The sequence below is a fragment of the Oncorhynchus keta genome, chromosome 14, assembly GCF_023373465.1.
Source record: "Oncorhynchus keta strain PuntledgeMale-10-30-2019 chromosome 14, Oket_V2, whole genome shotgun sequence".
NCBI lineage: Eukaryota > Metazoa > Chordata > Actinopteri > Salmoniformes > Salmonidae > Oncorhynchus > Oncorhynchus keta.
Window position 1 is genome coordinate 30,286,901 of NC_068434.1, and position 22,666 is coordinate 30,309,566.

The 22,666-nt window shown below is 42.1% G+C and overlaps 1 protein-coding gene across 10 annotated transcripts in view; it reads left to right on the forward strand.

Annotated features, from left to right (window-relative positions):
- Positions 1-22,642, forward strand: part of LOC118393185 (bridging integrator 3 homolog) — a 48,388-nt gene extending 25,746 nt beyond the window's left edge. For 6 of the 10 annotated variants that reach the window (XR_004827510.2, XR_004827511.2, XR_004827509.2 and 3 more), the window contains 3 exons: positions 16,656-16,797; positions 17,770-17,846; positions 21,010-21,080. Coding sequence is in view for 4 of the 10 variants with exons in the window: in XM_035785598.2 (XP_035641491.1) it covers positions 16,656-16,797; positions 17,770-17,846; positions 21,010-21,052 (262 nt within the window). In the remaining 6 variants the exon portion in view is untranslated. Of the gene's footprint in view, positions 1-16,655; positions 16,798-17,769; positions 17,847-21,009 lie in introns of all 10 variants that reach the window. The other 4 variants (XM_035785598.2, XM_052461472.1, XM_035785599.2 and 1 more) reach the window with 1 other exon arrangement.
- Positions 22,643-22,666: the final 24 nt, after the last annotated feature.

The window sequence follows — 22,666 nt, forward strand, 5'->3', positions numbered from 1 at the left end:
CTATTGAAACCAAAATATACAATATACTCTTCTAGGCAGGGGGCCAATAAACTGTATACTCTTTTAGGCAGGGGGCCTATACAATGGTAGAAGAAACCCTCCCCCAGCCAAGCTTTCACAGCTCTACCTATGAGCATTTGATTCAGAATTCTGACAGGTATGCCTCATACGCTCCCCTCTCTTCAAACACTCAAACGGCTGAAACCAAAAGGGTTTGGTTTTCCTAAGTGTATTTTCATCTTTGTCAATATTGTGTGAACGAGAAGAAAAAACTCACTCAGGATCTCTTTTCTTATCTTGTCTTCTTTTGAGAGCGTCTCCAGCAGCACACTGGTCTATTAGCTGCTCGTCTTTGTCGAATATCAGAGAGCTGTAGATGGGATGCATTTGTGACTCACTAGTGTTTAAAATAACTCGTACTATGGAATAGCTTCACTTGGAAATGTCACAGGCTGTTTTAATGGGATTTGTTCTCTGCATGATCTTCCACAGTATCTCTATGTGAGGAATGCTGCTTCTGTTCTCAGCTCCTTTTTATTATTTGCTATGTGTACATCACATATTTGATTAAAATCATCGCTGCAGGTAATCATAGGGATGGCATTGCATGTGTGTTTCTTCAGGGCATTGCACTGTGAGAGACATCTCTGTTAAGAGAGAGAAGTCAACAGGGAATCACACTGATCATCAAGAATGCAGAAAAACAAATATGTACAAGATCTGATTCTACTACAATTTTAGAAGAGTGCTTTTTCCATGAGTGTGCTTTAGACTGGTTTTCCCAGCGTCCTTTTATGTGTCTTGTGGCCTTACCTTGAGTAACAATGTCCCTCTCTGTACATATTCTGAAGATCTCTGTGAATTCCTTTCAAGCACTCAACAAGGCATTCAGGCATTCTTCCAGCAAAGACTGGACGTAAAACACACAGTGTGCTCAGATCAAGTTTTACAGTAGCCATTTGGAATGACTGGACAAAGATGTGTGGTGACTGTGCTTGTGGTTCACAGCTTGTGACCTATGGTAGGTCTTTTCAAGAGTTTGGCTTGGTGGTCTGCCAAGACCAGTCCTTCCATTTTGACTGTATTTAAGATTAAATGTCTTCTCATTCTTCTGAAGATTGGAAATGAGTAACATTTTTACATCAGAACAAGAGTTATTCTCCCCTTAAAATCTGGAACCCTTGCAAAAGATGAAGAGTAGTCAATATTCTCTACCCCATTTCTATGAAAATGTCCAAGGCAAATGTATTTGTGATTATCCATTTTCAGTCTGCTTTTCTCTTTCCTTCTCCACTTCCCTCTTAGTTAAACAGTGTGTCAGAATCCTGAAGTGTAGTTAACATCTCTTACTGTTCTCCTCTGAGTCCTCTTCCCTCTGGCTATGCTAATAACCCTCGTAACCTTCACCTCGGACAAATATGGGAGGCCAGCTCTGCACTACACAGCACTCATCTTGCTGGACTCTACTTGAGCTTTCGAAATCATCTCGAATCGGTTTTGAGCTGCTTTGAGTCATATGGTCAGGAACAGCAAGATGTCTATGTGGTATTGTATTTTTACATCACTGGCGTTTTGCAGGTCAGTAACAAAGGTGCAGGTTTGCTGTACAGTGCGTAGGATTGGAGGCGTTGGCTGGCTCCATAGGGTATAATTTCCCTGCTTGGCTCCATGGTCTACTGGACAGTTCTCCAGCCAGGCAGCATGGAGCCAAGTATACATTCTTACTTATGGAAGTGAAGCAGTCATCATAAGTTAGAAAATACAAAAAACAAAATACATTATTCTCCATTATATTGAGACTGGTAGTTAGGTAGCCTTCACAGTATTTTGACATGCAACCCTTCTGTTATCACAAGTTGGTGCTTGAGTTTAGAGGCCTCCTTTTCAGACAGTCTCAGTCGATAAGATGTTTGACATGACCGTGTTCTGCTACAGTATGTCTCTGAGCCGCATAGCTTTCGGTTAACTGGTTGAGAGCTGACACACAAGCAAAGCGTTTCTAGGCCCTTGGTTGGTCAGTTGCTTCAATATTTTTTTGAATATCACCTCAGGAGTCCAGAGTTGTTAAAGCCCAGCGCAGCTCTCCAGAATCATACTCCACCAGCTCTCCCTCCAAGCTGGCTGTTCCTTCATTCCTTCCTTCCTACCACCAACAACTCAACTGCTCAAGCAAAACAGACACAAAAGCAACCACCCTTTGCTCTCTTTGGTGTTAAGAGAAGATGTTCTGCCGCGGGGCTGTGAGTGAGAGAGCGAGCAGATAAAATGTGCAGGGATAATGAAGGCAGCAGTGGCCCAGGCCTGTGTGTTTATTTCTGGGGCTGAGGAGAGCGCACAGCCCCCCCGGCACACTGCTGCTGAAGCCGAGCCCCAGTGAAAATGGCGGCTGAGCAGTAGAGGATGCTCCGTTTGGAGGGATATTGATTTCCTCTGCGATCTGCGTGTATTTTTGGGAGGCCTGTGTGCCGGGATGGCCTCTGCCCCGTGACTCACTCATGGAGACTGCTGCTAGAGAGCTGGCCCCAGGCACTGCTGGGCCTCAGTGGAATAGTCCTGCCCCCCCCCACCACCCCTCCTCTGTGAGAAGGGGCAGAGGGTAGAGGGCACCAGCATGCTTAAGCAAATGTGCTGTTGTTGTTCTCCCCGTTTACTGCATGCACTCACCTCAGCAGCAGCGCAGCTCCAGACTTTTCTCTCTCCCAGGGAGGGGGGGATGGTGTGAATATGTAAAACAGAGGAAAATGTAAATTCCCATGTACTTATTTGTTATTGGTTCTCTTGTTTTCCCTCAAACCAAATTCATTTGTGTTAGCGAAGCAGTGTTGATGTGTGTGTGTCTTCTCAGAGATGGTCAGGGCATTCAGAAAGCTCTGCTGTTTTACAGTATTTGTTTCTTATATTCTGTGATTGACTATCCTTCCAATAACTAGTGAGCAAGTGATTACTTGTACTAGGCTTACTGTTCACATGGAGCTGTCACTTTATGGAGTTGTCTTGCCACTTTTATTTCTCATGAAATGTTCTTAGCGATGTTGTTCACTGGAGCTGTTTGCCAGGTTAACTTAGCGTTCTGTCAGAGATCTAGCATTCATTTTGACTATGCAATATAAATGACACTGGACATGTTGTTAATTGTGTGCCAACTTCTATTGATGGGACTTTGGCGTCAGGGCTGGAGGCCTCAAGATGAGATGTTAATTTACTTCCATTTAACAAATTCCCCCTCCCTCCCTTCCCCTGTCGGCTCTGGCAACGAGAAGGAGAATGCAGGAAAATATAAACTGTTATTGTTAAAATGTTTGTTTGCAAAGAACTTTCATCTTGTAAAGCAACCCACCCTCCGCAGGATTTGAAATCAGTGGGGCTTTGCTTTCATGTCCGTCCCCTGACAGTTGTATCCTTTTGTATTGTTGAGCTCAATGAATATTCAGGGATTTCTCCTCGGGGCTTGTGTACAATACAACAGTCAACGTCACAAAAGTTTCTTTGCAACCCGCCTCACCTCCCTCCCCTCTGTCTTGAGTGCTCTGTTTGAAAATACACAATTGTTGATTGTTTGCGTGGAGGCAGGGACTTGGAGGAACTATTATGTTCAACTTGATGTAATCCACTTTGACAACAAATTTTAATTCATAAAGACATTCATATTAAGAGAAGTACTGTACTTAAAAAAAAAAAAATCGAACTTTGACCCATGTCTGTTCGTGCACAGGTGAACCAGAATTTCGAAGACCGTGATCGATCCTCTTAAAAAGTATGTGTCTATCTAGACCTGCACCTCTACCATTGTCCACATGTTTTTAATACATCACAAGCCACAGCTGCTGTGTCTGTAGAGTGGGAAGGAGTGCACACACAAAGGGAGTTGGTACGTAGCATTAGCTCCAGAAGGCGCTGTAATAAAGCATAGCAGATAGTAAAACTGAACTGGACAGGGGAGGGAATGGGACTGCTGTGGTAGTGTGTCTGGAAGAAAGTTTAAAGTTTAATTCCCTATACTCGCCCCCGTCCGTCCGAGCACGCAGTGAGTGCTATTCCATTCCTGAAGCCTCACACACACACACACACACACACACACACACACACACACACACACACACACACACACACACACACACACACACACACACACACACACACACACACACACACACAGAGTGCAGAGGCGGTAGAGGGAGTGGCCAGGCTTGGGAGCTGGGATCCCATCCGTCTTCCGTAGTGCTTGTTAAGGTCCTGCTTCCTCCTGCTGGCCCCTCCCCCAGAGGCTGCTTTTTAGAATGGGGTGTGTGTTTGAGAGAGAGAGACTCAATGTGTTTGTTGTCTGGTGAATTTGTGTGTGTTTTTTAACTTTTTTGTTTATAACAAAAAATCTGTCTGAAATTCCTAATTCTTGTCATGTCAAACCCCTGGGAAAATTAACTTTGATGGAACATATGAATGCACTAGTTAGTGATTTTGTGCATGCACTATTTGTCTCCTCGTGTGTTCTGGTAGCAGAGCTGTGACAGGATGGAATGGTTCTAATTTCCTCTTCCTGGTGGGTGGCAGGCGGACGTGTGGGCAGGCTCTGAATATGGCAGAGGGCCCAGCTTCCTGGGCCAGGGGCAGGGGATTGGCTGGAGAGCAGGACTGTCTCAGGACAGTACACAAACATACACCGCATTGGACGAACACATTGTGGGGAGAGACTGGTTGATCTCTTATGCATTCCTAGTTTATCACCAAATGTTTATTTTTAAATGTATTTTTTTTCTTCATTTTTTTACTCCTTTTTCTCCCCAATTTTGTGACAGCCTTGCGTTCCTATTTTTTAAAATTAGTTTTGCACTGTTGGTGGTAGGCGCTCTTGATTCAGCAGCCCTAGCACCGGGAAGGCAAAATGTTCCCATTTTTATCTGAAGGTAGAACTCCGCCTACCCGGCAGGCCCAGGGAGCAAATCAAGTGCACCTATAGGCCCACCGCTGACCAATCAGATAGCTCAGATCATTGTGTCTGCACAGTTTCTTCGAGCCATAGACTGGGAAAAAAAGCCTAGAAAACACAGCAAAGTTGATACTGTGATTTGAAAACTTTTAAAACCATGACTAGAGAGACTCAACGAATACAGCAAAGAGCTGCTGTTTTTGTGTATGTTCATGTTTAAATTGTTATTCAGCACTGTCAACATTTTTGTTCAACACCTTTCTTTATTAGCCATAAAATGCACGTTATCCCTAGTTCCACACGCTACAACCAGGACTGCAGCTGCAATGAATGAGTATAGCAAAGTGTTCCGATAAGCCTGCATTGTTATTATTTGCAGCCGGTGTGTCTTTTTTAATATCAAGGAATATTTCACTTTCTCTGGTCATAGGAGTAACAACATCCATCCCTCCCTCTCCAACTGACCATCAGATGCAGGCCCATCTGTCCAGTAAAAAAAAGCAAATTATTAAGCACACTCAGCTGTGCCTCACAAGTAACACAACAAATGATCCATTATCTGTGTGATCATATACAGTGGGGGGAAAAAGTATTTAGTCAGCCATCAATTGTGCAAGTTCTCCACTTAAAAAGATGAGAGGCCTGTAATGTTCATCATAGGTACACTTCAACTATGACAGACAAAATGAGAAGAAAAAAATCCAGAAATTCACCACATTGTAGGATTTTTTATTAATTTATTTTCAAATTATGGTGGAAAATAAGTATTTGGTCACCTACAAACAAGCAAGATTTCTGGCTCTCACAGACCTGTAACTTCTTCTTTAAGAGGCTCCTCTGTCCTCCACTCGTTACCTGTATTAATGGCACCTGTTTGAACTTGTTATCAGTATAAAAGACACCTGTCCACAACCTCAAACAGTCACACTCCAAACTCCACTATGGCCAAGACCAAAGAGCTGTCAAAGGACACCAGAAACAAAATTGTAGACCTGCACCAGGCTGGGAAGACCGAATCTGCAATAGGTAAGCAGCTTGGTTTGAAGAAATCAACTGTGGGAGCAATTATTAGGAAATGGAAGACATACAAGTCCACTGATAATTTCCCTCGATCTGGGGCTCCACGCAAGATCTCACCCCGTGGGGTCAAAATTATCACAAGAACGGTGAGCAAAAATCCCAGAACCACACAGGTGAATGACCTGCAGAGAGCTGGGACCAAAGTAACAAAGCCTACCATCAGTAACACACTATGCCGTCAGGGACTCAAATCCTGCAGTGCCAGACGTGTCCCCCTGCTTAAGCCAGTACATGTCCAGGCCCGTCTGAAGTTTGCTAGAGAGCATTTCGATGATCCAGAAGAAGATTGGGAGAATGTCATATGATCAGATCAAACCAAAATATAACTTTTTGGTAAAAACTCAACTCGTCGTGTTTGGAGGACAAAGAATGCTGAGTTGCATCCAAAGAACACCATACCTACTGTGAAGCATGGGGGTGGAAACATCATGCTTTGGGGCTGTTTTTCTGCAAAGGGACCAGGACGACTGATCCGTGTAAAGGAAAGAATGAATGGGGCCATGTATCGTGAGATTTTGAGTGAAAACCTCCTTCCATTAGCAAGGGCATTGAAGATGAAACATGGCTAGGTCTTTCAGCATGACAATGATCCCAAACACACCACCCGGGCAACGAAGGAGTGGCTTCGTAAGAAGCATTTCAAGGTCCAAGGTCCTGGAGTGGCCTAGCCAGTATCCAGATCTCAACCCCATAGAAAATATTTGGAGGGAGTTGAAAGTCCGTGTTGCCCAGCAACAGCCCCAAAACATCACTGCTCTAGAGGAGATCTGCATGGAGGAATGGGCCAAAATACCAGCAACAGTGTGTGAAAACCTTATGAAGACTTACAGAAAACATTTGACCTCTGTCATTGCCAACAAAGGGTATATAACAAAGTATTGAGATAAACTTTTGTTATTGACCGAATACTTATTTTTCACCATAATTTGCAAATAAATTCATTAAAAATCCTACAATGTGATTTTCTGGATTCTTTTTAAAAATTTTGTCTGTCATAGTTTACGTGTACCTATGATGAAAATTACAGTGGGAGAACTTGCACAATTGGTGGCTGACTAAATACTTTTTTGCCCCACTGTACCTAATAAAAAAATATTTATATAATTTCAAAATGGTCTGCGAAGAACAACATTGGCAATTCAAGCATAGCCAATATGCAGTGTAATATTTTGGGCCTATAGCCTACTGCACAAACCTTATTTCTACAGAACTGTTACAGGCTTACATTTTGAAGATGTTAAAAAATATATATATATATTAAAATCTGAGCGGTAGATCTCGGCTTGCATTTTAACTCGGAAAGTGATCTTGACTCAAAAGGTTGGTGACCACTATTTTAGGACGAGGAAAACAAGCCGTCAGTCCTGTTGCTGTATATGGTGTTGAAGCTCCGCATATTGTAATAAGACATCAAAGTAGAGGACTGCTCTATTAAACCACCATACATTAAGCTTCCATTAGAAATAAAATGCCATTAGTCCACCAGTAACAGAATGTTAATCATTGTTTCTGAAGTCTCAATAGTCTTGATGTTTTTGTGTCGATCTGTAAGAAAATGTGTGGAATCTTAAATAGAGCCGAGAATGGCCTGAGCCTGGACAGTGTTAATGGAGTTTTTTTTATTTGTCACTTCAATGGGCTGTGTACGTGCCAGAGTATGTGTATTCAAATTTAGGCTACACTTAGTTGGGTAATTAACACTCACTGTATTAGGACAAATATAAGCACCCACCAACATATCCAGGAAATGATGAGCACGAAAATGTGCTCTCCCTTTCTCTGTCACTCCATCTCTCCATTCAATTTAAGGGCTTTATTGGCATAGGAAACATATGTTAACATTGCCAAAGCAAGTGAACTAGATAATAAACAATAAAAGATTAACAGTAAACATTAGACTTACAAAAGTTCCAAAATAATAGACATTTCAAATGTCATATGTCTATATACAGTGTTGTAATGATGTACAAGTAGTTAAAGTACAAAAGGGAAAATAAATAAACATTAAATATAGGTTTTATTTACAATGGTGTTTGTTCTTCACTGGTTGCTCTTTTCTTGTGGCAACAGGTCACAAACGGATTGTTTTCTAATTCTTTGTGGGTCTGTGTATCTGAGGGAAATATATCTCTCTAATATGGTCATACATTTGGCACGAGGTTAGGAAGTGTAGCTCAGTTTCCACCTCATTTTGTGGGAAGTGTGCACATAGCCTGTCTTCTCTTGAGAGCGGGGGACTGCCTTCGGCGGCCTTTCTCAATAGCATGTCTATGCTCAGTGAGTCTGTACATAGTAAAATATTTCCTTAATTTTGGGTCAGTCACATTGGTCAGGTATTCTGCCACTGTGTACTCTCTGTTTAGGGCCAAATAGAATTCAAGTTTGCGCAGTTTTTTTGTTAATTCTTTCCAATGTGTCAAGTATCTTTTTTTCTCATGATTTGGTTGGGTCGAATTGTGTTGCTGTCCTGGCTCTCTGTGGGGTCTGTTTGTGAACATAGCCCCAGGACCAGGTTGCTTAGGGTGCTCTTCACCAGGTTAATTTCTCTGTAGGTGATGGCTTTGTAATGGAAGGTTTGGGAATCGCTTCCTTTTAGGTGGTTGTAGAATTTAAAGTCTCTTTTCTGAATTTGGATAATTAGCTGATATTGGCCTAATTCTGCTCTGCATACATTATTTGGTGTTTTACTTTGTACACGGAGGATATTTAGCAGAATTCTGCTTGCAGAGTCTCTATTTGGTGTTTGTCCCATTTTGTGAATTCTTGGATGGTGAGCGGACCCCAGACCTCACAACCATAAAGGACAATGGTTTCTATAACTGATTCAAGTATTTTTGCCCAGATCCTAATTTGTATGTCGAATTTTATGTTTCTTTCGATGGTATAGAAGGCCCTTGCCTTGTCTATAAGATTGTTCACAGCTTTGTGGAAGTTACCTGTGGCACTGATGTTTAGGCCGAGGTATATCGTTTTTTTGTGCGCTCTAGTGCAATGGTGTCTAGATGGAATTTGTATTCATGTTCCTGGCAACTGGACATTTTTTGGAACACCATTATTTTTGTCTTACTGATATTTACTTTCAGGGCCCAGGTCTGACAGAATCTGTGCAGAAGATCTAGGTGCTGCTGTAGGCCCTCCTTGGTTGGGGAGAGAAGCACTAGATCATCAGCAAACACTAGTCATTTGACTTCAGATTCTAGTAGGGTGATGCCAGGTGTTGCAGACTGTTCTAGTGCCCTCACCAATTTGTTGATATATATGTTGAAGAGAGTGGGGCTTAAGCTGGTACCCTGTCTCACCCCCAGGCCCCGTGGAAAGAAATGTGTGTGTTTTTTGCCAATTGTAACCGCACACTTGCTGTTTGTGTACATGGATTTTATAATGTTGTATATTTTCCCCCCAACACCACTTTCCATCAATTTGTATATCAGGTCCTCATGCCAAATTGAGTTGAAAGCTTTTTTGAAGACTTTGCCTATATTTTGGTTTGTTTGTCAATTAGGGTGTGCATGGTGAATACGTGGTCTGTCGTACAGTAATATGGTAAAAAGCCAATTTGACATTTGCTCAGTACATTGCTTTCGCTGAGGAAATGTACGAGTCTATCCCACGGTAGTTATTGGGGTCAAATTTGTCTCCACATTTGTGGATTGAGGTGATCAGTCCTTGGCTCCACATATTGGGGAATACACCAGAGCTGAGGATGATATTAAAGTGTTTAAGTGTAGCCAATTGGAAGTTGTGGTCTGTATATTTTATAATTTCATTTAGGATACCGTCAACACCACATGCCTTTTGGGGTTGGAGGGTTTGTAATTGTGTCCTGTTGTTTAATTACATTCAATGTAATTGGATAGTCCAGTGGGTTCTGGTAGTCTTTAATAGTTGATTCTAAGATTTGTATATGTTTTTGCTGTTTGTTCTTTGTTATAGAAGTGGTTTATCCATACATCTCCGTTTTGGATAGATAACTCTTCGTGTTGTTGTTTGTTTAGAGGTTTCCAATTTTCCCAGAAGTGGTTCGATTATATGGATTCTTCAATTACATTGAGCTGATTTCTGACGTGCTGTTCCTTCTTTTTCCGAAGTGTATTTCTGTATTGTTTTTGTGATTCACCTTAGTGAAGGCGTAGGCTCCGGTCTTATGGGTCTCTGTTTTCCATTGGTTAGGTTTCTCAATTTCTTTCTGAGGTTTTTGCATTCTTCATCAAACCATTTGTCATTGTTGTTAATGTTCTTTGGTTGTCTGCTTGAAATGTTTAGATTTGATAGGGGAGCTGAGAGTTCAAATGTACTGTTTAGGTTTTTTACTGCCAAGTTTACACCTTCAGTATTACAGTGAAATGTTTTGTACAGGAAATTGTCTAGAATGGCTTGAATTTGTTGCCTAATTGTTTTTTGGTAGATTTCCACACTACTTTCCTTCCATCTATAGTATTTCTTAATAGTATTCCGTTCCTTTGGCTTTGATGCCTCATGATTGAGCAAAGCTCCGTTCAAGTAGACTGATTTGGCTGTGATTTGATTGGGGTGCCAGTGGGCTGACTGTGAATGCTCTACGAGACTGGGTTGAGGTCAGTAATAAAGTAGACTACAGTACTACTTTAGCTATAGGTGTACCTACCATAGGAGTCCCCGCAAAGCCTACCATTGACTATGTACATACCCAGGGTCCGACCGAGCTGCAGGAGTTGTGTCCAGTTTTTGTTAGTTATGTTGTCGCAGTTGTGTCTAGTGGGGCATATGGCAGAGGGAATGCGGTCACCTTCCAGGTAGGTGTTTGTCCCCCTGTGTGCTGAGGGTGTCAGATTCTGGCATTTAGGTTGCCACAGACTAGTACATGCTTCTCTGTTGAGATAATGTCCTTATTCATTTCTTGCCAAATGTTCCTGTTTTGACTAATTTAATAGAGTGGGTTAGGTCACCTATATACCAAATTAGCATACCCCCTGAGTCTCTTCCCTGTTTCACACCTGGTAGTTTGGTGGATGGGACTACGAGCTCTCTGTAATATCTCTCTCTCTCTCTCTCTCTCTCTCTCTCTCTCTCTCTCTCTCTCTCTCTCTCTCTCTCTCTTTCTCTCTCTTTCTTTCTCTCTCTCTCTCTTTCTTTCTTTCTTTCTTTCTTTCTCTCCTTTCTTTCTTTCTTTCTCTCTTTCTTTCTTTTTTCTCTCTTTCTTTCTTTCTCTCTTTCTTTCTTTATTTTTCTTTCTTTCTCTCTTTCTTTCTCTCTTTCTCTCTTTCTTTCTCTCTTTCTCTCTTTCTTTCTCTCTTTCTCTCTCTTTCTCTCTTTCTTTCTCTCTTTCTCTCTTTCTTTCTCTCTTTCTCTCTTTCTTTCTCTCTTTCTCTCTCTTTCTTTCTTTCTCTCTTTCTTTCTTTCTTTCTCTCTTTCTTTCTCTCTTTCTTTCTTTCTCTCTTTCTTTCTTTCTTTCTTTCTTTCTTTCTTTCTCTCTTTCTTTCTTTCTCTCTTTCTTTCTTTCTCTCTTTCTTTCTTTCTTTCTCTCTTTCTTTCTTTCTTTCTCTCTTTCTTTCTTTCTCTCTTTCTTTCTTTCTTTCTTTTTCTATGTAGGGATGGGCATTTGACATTCTTTGACTGTTCAAGTACCCGCATTATTTTTTTTCGAGTACTTGAATGGAAAAGCAAATCTATTTTTAGAACTCAAGGCCCGCACTGGAAAATAAATATTGCACGTTTATCTATATACCAACAGACCGCAACAATGCCTAATTTATCATAACCATTACAGATAACAAATCCTAATTGCTAAATTGTCCCATATATAATCTGTCAATAAAATGTCAATTAATTTATTGAAACCGTAATATCAACTGTTTATATTACATTGTGGAACACAATCTTTAAAAAGGCAGTAACCTCAGCAGTGGTGCTTGCTTCAGAAAGCCTTGTTTATTTATTTAGCAGACAATATGTTCTTATTTCCCGAGCCCTTATCATAGTCAAGACACACCTATTTCATTGTAAAGAAATTGAATATAACATAATAAAATATAACATTATTTTTCCAAATGTAAAAAGTTGCCATTGTGAAGTAATTCACATCTCGTGCCTGGAACAGTTATTTTCAAAGAGTGATCATTTGAAACCTGGCTCAATTTGGCCAGTTGAAATATAACAAAATCTGAGTTACAAACCAAAATCTGTCTTCTTTTTGATATACAGATGTTCGATTTAATTTATTCTGCCTGTTCTCTGGAATTTAAGTGGATGTACATTTCCACATTGAACATTGTATGGTGATGAATTACAGCCACGACATCAGTTTGGTGAGTAGGCCTATGCTCAATGATTCTGATGAATGTACGCTCTTTGTCTTTATCAAACCATTTTTGCATATTTTCAGTGTGGAACTTGTCAATGTTTAGGAGGGTTATAGCCTAGGGCCCTAGGCTAACCAATTCTAAATGGCACTAGCAGTTTGCAAAGTAGCATAAGCGAGAAATAGACGGGACGCAATTATTCCAAAACTGTAGCTCCTTGTTGGAACACATATTTTCCTACTTCAATCAAATAGTCCATTTTGAATTTGTGATAACTTGACAAGGAATATATATTGTGTATCCCATCATATTTGTTTTATAGACTTGTATTTCTGTAAGCCTAACATGGAACCCAAACCGGTTGCACGTGTGCGCCATCGTGCATAAATGTATTTTGTCCCCCTACACCAAACGCGATCACGACACGCAGGTTAAAATATCAAAACAAACTCTGAACCAATGACATTAATTTGGGGACAGGTCGAAAAGCATTAAACATGCAAATTTAGCTAGCTTGCTGTTGCTAACTAATTTGTCCTGGGATATAAACATTCTGTTGTTATTTACCTGAAATGCACAAGGTCCTCTGACAATTAATCCACACATAAAACGGTCAACCGAATCGTTTCTAGTCATCTCTCCTCCTTCCAGACTTTTTCATCTTTGAACTTTATATGGTGATTGGCATCTACACTTTCATAGTATTACCATGACGACCGGCAAAGTTCGTCTTTCAATCAGCCATGTGGGTATAACCAATGAGATGGCACGTGGATATCTGCTTCTATAAACCAATGAGAAGATGGGAGAGGCAGGGCTTGCAGCGCGATCTGCGTCAGAAATAGGAATTACTTCTATTTTAGCCCTTGGCAACGCAGACGCTCGTTGGCGCAATAATTGAATAACATATATTCCTACATTTATTTTGCAACGCTCGCGCACGCAATGCGAGGGGTATAGTCCGGGTATAAGGAGCTTGTGTGCGCACTCAGAACGCGTGTGTGGAGGGAGGAGTCGGAATGCAATTGAGTGAATGAGATATGGAGGGGAAAGGGAATTTAAGGAGAACAGTGTGATGCTTGACTTGTTTTCTTTTTTGTTGTTCCTTGGAAAGGCGCATGTACAAATGGAACATTAGAGTCAAAGCAAATTACCTTTGTCTTCAAGACAAAATGTCACTTGCCCGTTCTGGCAGCCACAAAGCACATTCTACCAAATAGTTTTACAGTATTTAAAAAAAGTGATCTCTGGTTAAAGATCGAGCTTTTGATGTCCGTTTGAGGACTCGATTACTCATACCTAAGGGGGAGTGAGTGGGTATGAGGCCTCCTATCCTAAACCTTTCTGCTTTGTTGCTCTTTTAGGTGAGACAGAATGCAGCCCTGTTGTAAGACCTGGGGTTAGGGAAGAAAGTGACTGCCCCTGACACTCTGGTTCATTTAGTCTACTTTGGGAGTTACTCAAGGTGCTGTTTTGTTTTCTGTCACTGTCAGATTGAAGCAATTAAATGTGTTTTACGGGGGTGTCTCAAAATTATGTAGCCTATAAGCTAGCCTACATTTTAGTTCACAATCACAGAATGTTTTAAAAATGTAAGTTATTTTAGACATTTTTTTCTGCTCTTGCCTTATAGCTGACCCTGTAAAACAACACATTTCACCTATTTGGTGAATGTGACAATAAAACCATATATTTTTTTATATCTGGTGTATCAGGTATCTATCTAGCTTGCGTGAGTCATCCTCCCACTTTCGATCAACAGAGACAAAGCATCAGGCATGTTGCGGCAGAGCAAACCTTCCCTATCAAAACATAGGTTCTCTTGGCACTCTAGCCTTCACGCAACACTTAGCCTCTCAGTGACTTTGTATTTTCATTACGCATAAATAATGCCTTATGTGATTGCGTAAACTTGGCTTTCATTGTGTTACTTCCTCATTTCATAGACAATGAGACATGGAAGGTGAACATGTTCTTAGAGAGGCCTTTTGTCATGTGACAGTGTTCAGTGGACCGGTCAGTCAACCTGCCAGACTACTGTCTCTGCTCCGGCAGGGCTGGTTGGTCCAGACTTGGGCTTGTCTGGCTGGCTGTCTGGTTGTGTCGGTCCGGCTGTGGATCAGCATGTCATAAACAAGCTCTCATCCAGCTGCTTTTTCCATCCAGCCAGCCACCACACCCTGACTGACCTGTCACACAGACAGTGGTGGTGCGCCCTTGGTCCAGCAGAGCTTAGGCCTAGACGAGGCCGGATTAAATATAGGCTGGTCTGGAGCCGACTTGTCAGTATGTGGAAGTCAGACCAGAGACATCTAGGGAAATGTCCAGCCCAGCCAGCGATCCCAAACTATCATTACGCTGTGTGTACAGTGACTTTCAAACACATCCACTGTCAGCTGAGTCAGCCAGGCTCCCACAGAGCTACTCTTTAGATAGTCTGAGCACAACAGACACATTGGCATCCTCTAGGTATGACAGCATTAGAACAGTGACCTCTTAATATCGGCTCACACAGGTGTTCTCTCAGTCACATCATTAAGAGAAAGGAAGTGGTGGTCTTCCTGACTGTCGGAAACCTCCTACCTACAATGTGATCATGTGTGAGTGACCCAGATGTTATCATTACTACTCTATTGTGATGTAGTCTGAAGTGAGAGCATCTGATCACATGGCACCTCATGATGCCGTGTAGAGGTGGTGTGAAGTGAGGTGCTCTGGAGGAGGAGAATGCGGTCAGCCTTTATGTCTTTAATGAGTCAGTGTGGTGTGTATTGTTGTCATGGGCCAATGGAATCGTGTCGGAGTGCATTCATGCTTAGGGGGCGGTTGTGTAATCCCCTGGCACTTGAAGTATGTGTACACTACACTGGAGCAAGAGACAGATCGTAAATTACTAGAGGAAGGCATCCACCCAGCCTGGCTGCCTTCCTGCCGTAAACTGGGCCAAAGTGTTGTTTTATAAATAGAGGGAGAGCGTGGGTCGTGGGGCTGGGCTCTGTGACGTCGCCAAAACGATACAGGGCCGCTCCCTTCTAAACTTCCTGTGGGAAACAATCTACAGCTTGTCTTAGGCTGAGCCCAGGTCACGTCACGCTGCCCAACTCCCCCCACCCCAGCTGGCCACCCCCTCACAGGGCTTATTCTACTCTTTGTTGAGGCAGACTGGATTTCGCAACCTCTTGTCAGGTCCATTGTGGATTCCCCTCACCTGTGGTATATTAAGAAGGGGACCAGGAGAATTGGCTCATTGTTTGAGGAAAAAATGAATCACTGGCACACTGTACACTAGTGAGAGTAGCAGACGTTCAAGGAACTAGGCTATAGCTAGCTGCAGCCTGTATGGAACCCTCCCAGATGAATCATAGAAAAACTAAGAATTGTCATCAGGTTATGAAACTTATACCTGGGTAAACATGCATGATGAATGTGACACCTGACTTACTGTGCCTATATAGAATCATACAAAGTACATTAAAGTGCTCTCAAATGTGTGAAAATCCAGATGTCTAGTTAGACATCTCCACCATTGACTTAATGGTTAGTCTATAATGGATTTTCTGACTAAACAGGGTTGCAACCGTTTTATTTTTCTAGTTTGGAAAATGTAAATCTTTTGCAAATTAAGTGGTGTAGCTGCATTTCTGTACTGTATTTCCCATAAAAACACAACGTACAGAACCAGTGTGTTGGAGCAAAGTAAGTCCCAGGATGAGGCACGGACTCCTGTTGCTAAGTTACAAATGTGTTTCCTATTTTTAGTACCTGAGACAATAATTCTTTCGGAAAGATTGTGTTTTCATTTTGAATAAAATCATTGAAACCAATTGAATTGTTTCATGCCCTTTGCGCTATAGTAGTTAAATAAAAATTGGAGTCGGTTTGACCGAAAATTGGCCTCCTTGGTTGTTTGAAAGTGACTCCAGTCTACACTAAGATGTCTCCTACTTGAGAACACTTTTCTGTGCTGCATGGTATCGATCCACGAGACCTCACATGAGCACTTCAACAAGTTGGTGGTTTAGAGAAAGCTTATTCTTTCTTGTCTAGTTTGCAATACTTTTTTCAATGCACGTTTATTATTTTAAGACAACAACTTAGGTTCATTTTTGCATGATTTGTTTAGATTTATTGGTCTGTATTGCGGACACATTGCAATATGTAGGAAGTTTCATTCATATTGTCAATAGACAGCTGTTCCTCTGACAGGCTCTTGTCTGTATGTCCATGTACACAGAGCAATGTCATGTCTCGTTATGTCCACATCTCATGTACAAAGCAGTCACTTTGGCTCTTTGGTATCTATCGCTCTGTCTCTCAAGGTCTGCCTCTGTGTGTCAGTTCTGATTCACTGTGTCTCTGTCTGTGCGTCTCAGGTACAGCAGTGTGTTCCCCAGCCTCAACATGGCTGTGAAACGAAGGGAGCAGGCTCTACAGGACTACAAGAGGTTACAGTCCAAAGTAGAGAAGTATGAAGAGAAGGAGAAGACAGGCCCCACCATGGTCAAACTGCACCAGGTACGCTGCTCTTTCAATGTAACGGAACAGTGCTAACAGCTTCTGCTGGCACATGTTGCCACTTCATCTCTCACTCCATCTCTCTGTTGGGCAGCAGTCCTAGTATGATGTTAGTGTGTTCAATACAATCAAGAAGTGAACAAGGTACAAATGTTGACTGGCTGTGAACAAAAATAGTTGAGCGCAATGCATACTGTACATGTGCTCTGTTCACCCACACAAGCTACCAGGCTCTCAAGTATAGCCTTTAGAAAAGACACTTCTGCACATATACAGGCACGTAATTGAGTATTGTAGACACACTCACAGAGACCTCTTCAGCAGCACACACACATTCACAGATATCAATGCAGTGCTGCCTGGGCTCACACCCTCACATGGCTGCCCACCCACACACGTTGAAAAAAGCATTGTCAGGGGCACAAAGCCTAAACAGGCCCCCTATCTCCTTGGTCTTTGAATCTCACAGCTCTTAGAGAAATGATCTTGACAAAACACTACCACACCATTTTAACAGACTCACTAAGGACGGACACACAGAGTAGATTCTCAAGATAAACATGAGTGCTCACAGGTGGTGCTGTTACCCCCCCCCCCCCACGAACATACACTCACATCATGCACTCTAAATTATACATATTTGTTTCTTTATGCTATATATCATTTCTTTATGCCCACCGATAGACTACGTACTAATACATCACACATCATCCTGATCAGCGGTGGTGTGGTCTGCACACAGCCAAGTCTTCCCACATAACCCACTCCTCTTCACTTGTGGTCGTGATTAGTCGTTTTCTTTTTTTCTCTATTGTTCTGCGTCAGAACACATTTTCATTCTCCTATTGTTTTTCATGGTTATTGACAGATGACATTCCTGAGAACGTAGCTGGAATGTGATTGTTGAGACTCCATAGTAATGATGTGTGTTTTGTTGAAGTGTTGACCTGTCTTCTGTTTGCCCCCGGCCAGGCCAGGGAGGAGCTGAGTTCTACCACAGCCGCATCGACTACTTTCAGCCCAGCTTTGAGGCACTCATCCGGGCACAGGTGAGCTATAGTGAGCTGGGTGCACACATACCCAGTTTTACTCCCGTGAGCCATCTTTGTAATGCATATATACATGCACAGTTATGAATTATTAGACCTAGGTATGTATGAGTATTCAGTTGATACACAAAACTTGTTCACATCTGTCCAATCCCAGGCCGAAAAGTTTACAATGGGTTTTATTCGTAATTTTAGCAGATTGTTGATCTGTAGTGTTGTATTGCCCCCAGCTGTCTGTTGACCAACAGCAGAGAGGGTGGTAGTGGAGTGGAGAGAGAGTGTAATCCTTCCTGTCTCCCTCCACATAGTCTTAATGTGATTAACCCCCCACGCCTCCCTGATTAGCCCGGGAGGCCCAGGTCTGTCTGTCTATCTGTCTGGCTCCAGCCCTTCTAACCTGCAAGCCCGTCTCGCTTTAACCAGACCAGCAGCTGAGCCGGGCACCCTCAACCGTCGCCCACGCCTACCCCCCCGCACCCCACCTCGGCCATGTCATTTTGTTTTTGGGATAGAGACTGGCACACGCCTAATCAGATTGAGTAGTGGCCACGTCACTAGGCCAGGCTGGCACCCCACCCCCAAACACACTGACAGACCGAAAGCTGCCTATCAGACTCAAACAACATTTAGTCATTGATACAACCAGGCTAGCCCAGAGGGGGTTCAAAGGAAGTTGATATTTGCGCCCTTTGATCTATCCATAGTTCTGTCTTCCGTGACAGAGTTCTTTACTTTCTCTGTGTTTCTGTTAGATTACAACAAGGGGGTAGGCTTGTATGTGATGACTGTTACTGGAAGACTGGAAGTGAATGGAGCCCTCCTGGGCTGGCTGAGTAAAGACAGACTTGTGTAACAGCAGCGTAGCCTGATCTTCACAGCTCAGGAGATGGTGTCACTGGAGGCAGTCTGAATAAACTTGGCAGCTGCCATTAGGTCTCTGGTAATCTTGTTAATTGATCAGGATTATCTCCTCCATAGTAGATCTGTAATGTAACACTGGACATCACCTCTCCCTAGAATGATGATTGTAGAAACATGGATCCAATGCCCTATAAGATAAGGATTTAATAAAGACAGGTTGTGGATATAAAACTATTGGGTGAAGATTTTGGACCTTCCCACTGTTAGTGTCCCTTTTTCAGTGCTCCTTCCTCTATGGACATTGGAGCAGGTCTGTACTCTGTCATCTGCAAAGAATGACTTGAAACAGTAATGAGGGCCCTCTGAAGGCAAAGCGCTGATGACTCAAATTCAAAAGCTCATCTCTAACTCCAGAACACTGTGAATGGAGGCGGGGGGTGCGCAGTTGGGCCAGAGGGACAGACTCCAGTGCTGGGCTGGTCTACACACCCACTCCTCCAACACAGCCGCTCCTGGGTGGTCAGTCAGCACAGCAGCCCATGCACGGTCTGGACTCCCACTCCCCCGGACCTGCTGCATGGCTCCCATGGTGCCCTCACAATGCCTTCCTTTGTTCTGAGCTCTAGCACCACTACCAGGAGTTTCATGAAATGGCTATGAATGGGACGCAATGCTCTGCTGTGATCGGATGTGCCTGTCCACCTGTACAGATGCTGGATAATTGAGACATTGTCTGAGTGTGGATTCCCTGTGGTTGTTCTTGGTTAGGGTGTTCTGTACTGCTTGTACTAGCAGAAAGAAATGTGTTCTTTTGACACGCTACTGTCATAATGATTTAGTTATATTGCACTTCTCCTGAGGTAATTGATAGACCAGGTTGATAGAGATGGGATCTTTTTGGATGCCCAATTTTTTTTCTCTCATGTACTGTATGTTTTTTAAATGTTAGTGAAATAAAGAGTTGAGGTCAGATGAGTCATTGTAGCTCTCTGTCTAAATACATATTTAGTCATCAGGGCCAGGGTGACAGGGGTTGTATTTGGTCATTTGTAAAAAAAAAAAATATAAAAAAAAAGAATACATATATATATTTAAAAAAAGGTAATATAAATAATTATGAATTTGGCCATTGGCTCCTTTTCATAGGTGGTCCGTGGAGTTTATGGCACATGATTACTGGGCTAATTATAGAGACTGGATGACATAAAGGATGTTCACCCCAGACCGGACACAGTGATCTGGTGTACATTATAACTGACATGTATCCCATAGCTTTTTCACCAAGCCACTTTTTAAATGAAAAATATCCGCTTTGCCCCCACATACACTGGTAACCCAATACTCATGGCCCACTCATGTGGTCTAGGTGACAGAGTTCGGTATAAACACAGAGGCTTTTCAAACTGGGTTCCTCTTCCGGTTAGTCACTGGGTATACCAACTAGCTTCTGTTAATATAACTGGACTGAAGCTGGCACACGTCATGTGGAATAGACATTTGGATAGTTAATCACAGTTCAAATGTAATTAGTTGAAAATGGCTACATGATCATTTCTCTACCAGCATGCATCCTGTGACAAATCTCTTACAGTTGCATGTGGTTACGTCTTCTCCCTACCCAAGAGAGAGAGCTTAATTTTCCTATCTGAAATGGCCTGTCTCTCTATTCTTCAATGCCTTGATCTGCCAGCAGCTCTTCTTTTATTCCAGCCTCTATGCAGAACACACGTGTGCATTTCCAAATAAGTCCGAAATGCCCCCTAAAGTGCACTGTAGCGTATGCATCGCTGCATGAATAAATATTGAAATGTGTGTGGGTTTCAAGGGGTTGTATTTCCCAGTACTTTCATTCTCGGCCCACTCTTCTGGAGTCTTGTAATGTGATTAAAGTCTATTAATCATCAAAGCATCTCTCCTGGGATCCTGACTCATGAACTGGGGGAAGAAGCAGGGGTGGGATGTGTCAAGAAAGCTTTCAGCGAACACTCTCTATCTCATGTTCAGATTGGGAGAGAAAAGGCAGGGTCACTACCCACTGAAGACCTGGGGTTTGGGCTTTGTTTTAGTTGTTTTATTTCTACGGGCTCGCTCCTTTACTTCTGAATGGCTTCTCATTAGTGTAGGTGAAGGGCTATAGGACCATGAGCCTCTGCATGTTGTAAGTAAACTGTAGCTAGATTGTGGGGGTGGACTGGGCAGGGTTCTGATTTGAACTTTAACTGCTCTCTTTCCGTAAGATCCTCATCGTCTTAAAGTTTTCCACCCCAGTAAATTCACCATTATCTTTCCTTCTCTCTTTCAGGTGGTGTACTTCACGGAGATGCACAATATTTTCAGTGAGTTGATGGATCCGATCGACCAGGCAGGGCTGAGTGATGAGCAGAGGGAGAGGGAGAATGAAGCCAAGCTGAGTGAGCTGCGTGCTCTGTCCTTTGTCGCTGATGACTGAGAGAGAACACCAAGGAGAGGAAGGGCTCGCTCTATACCTCTGGCCTTGACTCCTTTCAAACTTCAGTGAATGGATTGCTCTTCAGAATCATTCTCACTGTGCAAATGGACATCAACTGTTTCTTGCACTCATCTTCCCACCTCTCTCACATCTCTCATTTGACCCTTTCCTCACGTCTAAAGAAACACTGATAGCAACTCCAAGCATTTTACCTGCCATAAGCCAAGTGCTATTATCATAAGCCAATATGTATATATTTTTTTAGAACGGTTTCATTCCATCATTTAAGAACTCATTTGTGGGTCACACCATAGAATTACACATAGAACTATAGATGTGTAGAATATCTGTGGATCACAATTTCTTCTCAAAGCTGCATACTTGTTTTTGATCATTTGAGTTTTGTAATCTTTTCCAAATCAAGATACATACCAATATGGAATTTATTGTAACAAATTGGTGGTACTGTATTGAACACTAGTATTTAAATGTTATCGGACTAGAGGAAGTGTAGGTCAGAAAGCTACATTCATCTGAATCTCTGTTTTTCTCCCTCCCTCAGGGTTTACAGTGATCTAGCCTGTGCATTGTGGCCCAGGAGTTTATTTGTTGGGGTAAAATATATATATATTGAAAGTAGTATTTAACACTAGCCACTCCAGCTTCCCGGCTATGGATATGTCAAACTCTTTCATCTCCAGACCTCTGATGGTGACTGTATAAAAGGTGTCAAAATGTTTGTTTGTTCCCTAATCTTCCCCTACTAAATCTGACAGATAGTCCTTGTACCCTTCTCTCGTTCTTCTTCACGTACAGTAGGTTTACAAGTCGAGCTGGAGTACTTGCCTTCCAAAAGCAACTCTCTTGCTCCCTCTAGTGACACTTACTGTTCATTGTTCCCATAGCTTTTCTTCAATTGACCGTTATCAAAGTGGTTTCTTTGTTCCATTGTTTGTCCTCAGATTCATTATTGATTTAAACTCTCCAGTAAATGTTCCTACTACATAACAGATCAAATAAAACTAGGAGAGGACTATGTATTTCAGTTATTGCCTAAGGGGAGGTCATGCATATGATTTAACTATTATACCCACATTTGTTGCATATTTATTCATGGAAAATGCTTCTGAGGATGAAATTGTTCCTTAGAATTCCCTCAACATGACAAATTGACTGTTTTTCTATGAACAATGCAATGAATGTGCCTTTTCTTTGTGGACAGCTATGTACAAAATGCATTATTGACTACATGTGTATTTAATTTTTTTTTTTTAAATCTTATCCAAAACATAGTTTTAGTTCAACTTAATTACCATTATTATTGAGTGAGAAACATGACTTGTAATCTGTTATGTTAATGGTCTTTATGAAGCTGTTTATTATTTAGCTCTTACTTACCATCCTGTTTAGATATTGTTTTCAGTAAAGCTTTTTCCATTGTCATTTTCTATGAACAACCATGCAATAAATGGATGTAAGAAGTCTCCTTCAGAGATCATACACTTCAACT